The 1960-nt window shown below is 40.3% G+C and overlaps 1 protein-coding gene across 2 annotated transcripts; it reads right to left on the bottom strand.

Moving 5' to 3' along the window:
- On the bottom strand, positions 1-1288 carry psmg3 (proteasome (prosome, macropain) assembly chaperone 3). Of its 2 annotated transcripts, none has more exons than XM_021624931.3 (3): positions 1143-1288; positions 477-707; positions 1-345 (listed from the first exon to the last, which is right to left on the bottom strand). In XM_021624931.3, exons 2-3 carry the CDS (start codon positions 690-692, stop codon positions 193-195), a joined length of 369 nt encoding a protein of 122 aa, XP_021480606.1. In that variant the 5' UTR covers positions 693-707; positions 1143-1288; the 3' UTR covers positions 1-192. The 2 variants fall into 2 exon arrangements, with proteins under 2 accessions (XP_021480606.1, XP_021480607.1); XM_021624932.3 differs by having other exon boundaries at positions 477-702; positions 1143-1270.
- Between the last annotated feature and the right edge of the window lie 672 nt (positions 1289-1960).

Here is a 1960-nt window from a genome sequence, read left to right as displayed (position 1 = left end):
ATTTATAATGCATAAACTTCCCATTTATATGGCATTTATTTCCACATCAAGCTTAGACGTAACAACAGATAACAAAATACGTTTTTAAAGGATGCAAAAACATTGAGGAAAAAATTTGTTAAGTGTATGAAGCCTTTTCTGAAATTGTCTTTCCAGGTAGGTTATTCTGTTGCTCGTTCCCTGTACCAGTAGTTACCAGACTTGACAACTTTTGATTACATCTTTCATGGCCTTTATTGCTTCTATGGAACTGTCCTTCAGTGCCAACCCCAGTAGAACAGGCCTGTTGCCTGCCTCTTGTGACACAAATGTTGCCAAGTTTTTCGCACAGACGTGTGTCAAAGCCTGCAGAGAAATAAAACAAGACCGTGTGTGAGGAAGAGTGTGGGCAGCCACATACATACTCATAGCAGTCAATTACGGTAATACAATGCTACTAATATTATGAAAAATTCCAGTGGTGTCTAGCTGCTTACCTCTTCTTTTCCCAACAATACTTTGGTGGTGAACATGGGAGTGCTGATATCACCTGATCTGGAGTCAGGTGTGACTGATACTAAAGTGCCAATCTTTCCATACTGTGTGAGAACTATAAATATGTAGTTACTGAATTCTGTGCAAACAACCTGTGTGGATATTCCATTGATTGATTTCTCTGTCTGCTTTGATCTGATGAGAGGCTGAGTTGACATGGTTTTCTTTCTGTCCTGAAACAAGAAAAGACATAAGCAACACATTGAGAAAAGTAAACATTACGGAACATGATTATTCTATTGCAAAATAAACATTTTCAAAGAGTATTCTCAAGCATTTATCGCTAGCATTAAGTCAAAATACAGCATAATGAAAGTACAAGAACATTTTGACCAAGCTTTCATTCGACAACTTTGACCAAGCTCTCCATTACAACAACCAGAATCTCAGACTTGTTTTGGGTTAGATAACCTTCTACTGGGCTAATGCAGGCTGAAGAGCCAAAGTCTCGCCCTGCTGCTGTGGCATTTCATATCGGCAAGCAGAACTAGGATATTCCGAGGCCGCACTAACATATTGATGTCAGGCTGCTGCTATAGCTACGCTTGTTCGGAAAAAAATAGTCAGATACCGATAGATTTTCTAAATAGTGGTGAAATATTTCTCACCGTGTGCCTGTTTGGATCCGTTTGCCATGAACTTCAATAATAACCTTTATTGAAGGCTGTTAATTATAAGCATTGATATCGTCTGCAGTTTCTCAAGCGTCCCTCTCTAAATTTCGCACATGCGCACTGCCACTAAAGAATGAAATGACGCTGCAGGTCCTGTCGCTTCTAAGTGCAGATCTGAGATCAGCCATATTGAGCCTGTGTGCATTGGTTTTTACATTTGTAAACACAATCATGATTGTGAAAAAAAATGATTTTGGATGTGTCTGAACTGAAGGTATAGCAACGGCATATTCCATCTTCGGAATATGAATTCTAGTCTGGGTATCAGTCTGTTTCCACTCATTGTCCAACTGCATATTGAACATTGAAATTACCGAAAGGCCAGGCTCTTTGGCATATGACACAGAGCACAAGGAGTGGAAACTGTGATAATTACCTGTATTCAAAGGGCGGGAAATGCTATAGAGACGCAGGTTCAACTGTGGGTATACCCGTTTTCCCACTGAAAGTTCGGAAAATAGTTCATTTTGTGTGTTAAAGTAGGCACAATAATATTGAACCAGCATAGCATATTGTTTTCGGTTTAGGCCGCACTACACCACAATGTTTAGAAGGTAACCTCGAATGCTCCTCTTGTGTCAGGGAAAGGAAAAGTAGCCTAGGGTCACTGTTCAAACACTTAAAAGACACACCCTATTCCCTCAGCTCTCAAATGAAGTGGACACCTCTGATAACGTTTCATGACGTCTGACGAGTATACACTTGCTGGGCAAGGGGTGAGGGAGGAAGGAATGATTCTTAAATGGACCACC

Source organism: Oncorhynchus mykiss, chromosome 12, assembly GCF_057628025.1.
Source record: "Oncorhynchus mykiss isolate SJ-2025 chromosome 12, ASM5762802v1, whole genome shotgun sequence".
In the NCBI taxonomy this organism is placed as follows: Eukaryota; Metazoa; Chordata; class Actinopteri; order Salmoniformes; family Salmonidae; genus Oncorhynchus; species Oncorhynchus mykiss.
This window is presented reverse-complemented; position numbering and strand designations above follow the sequence as displayed.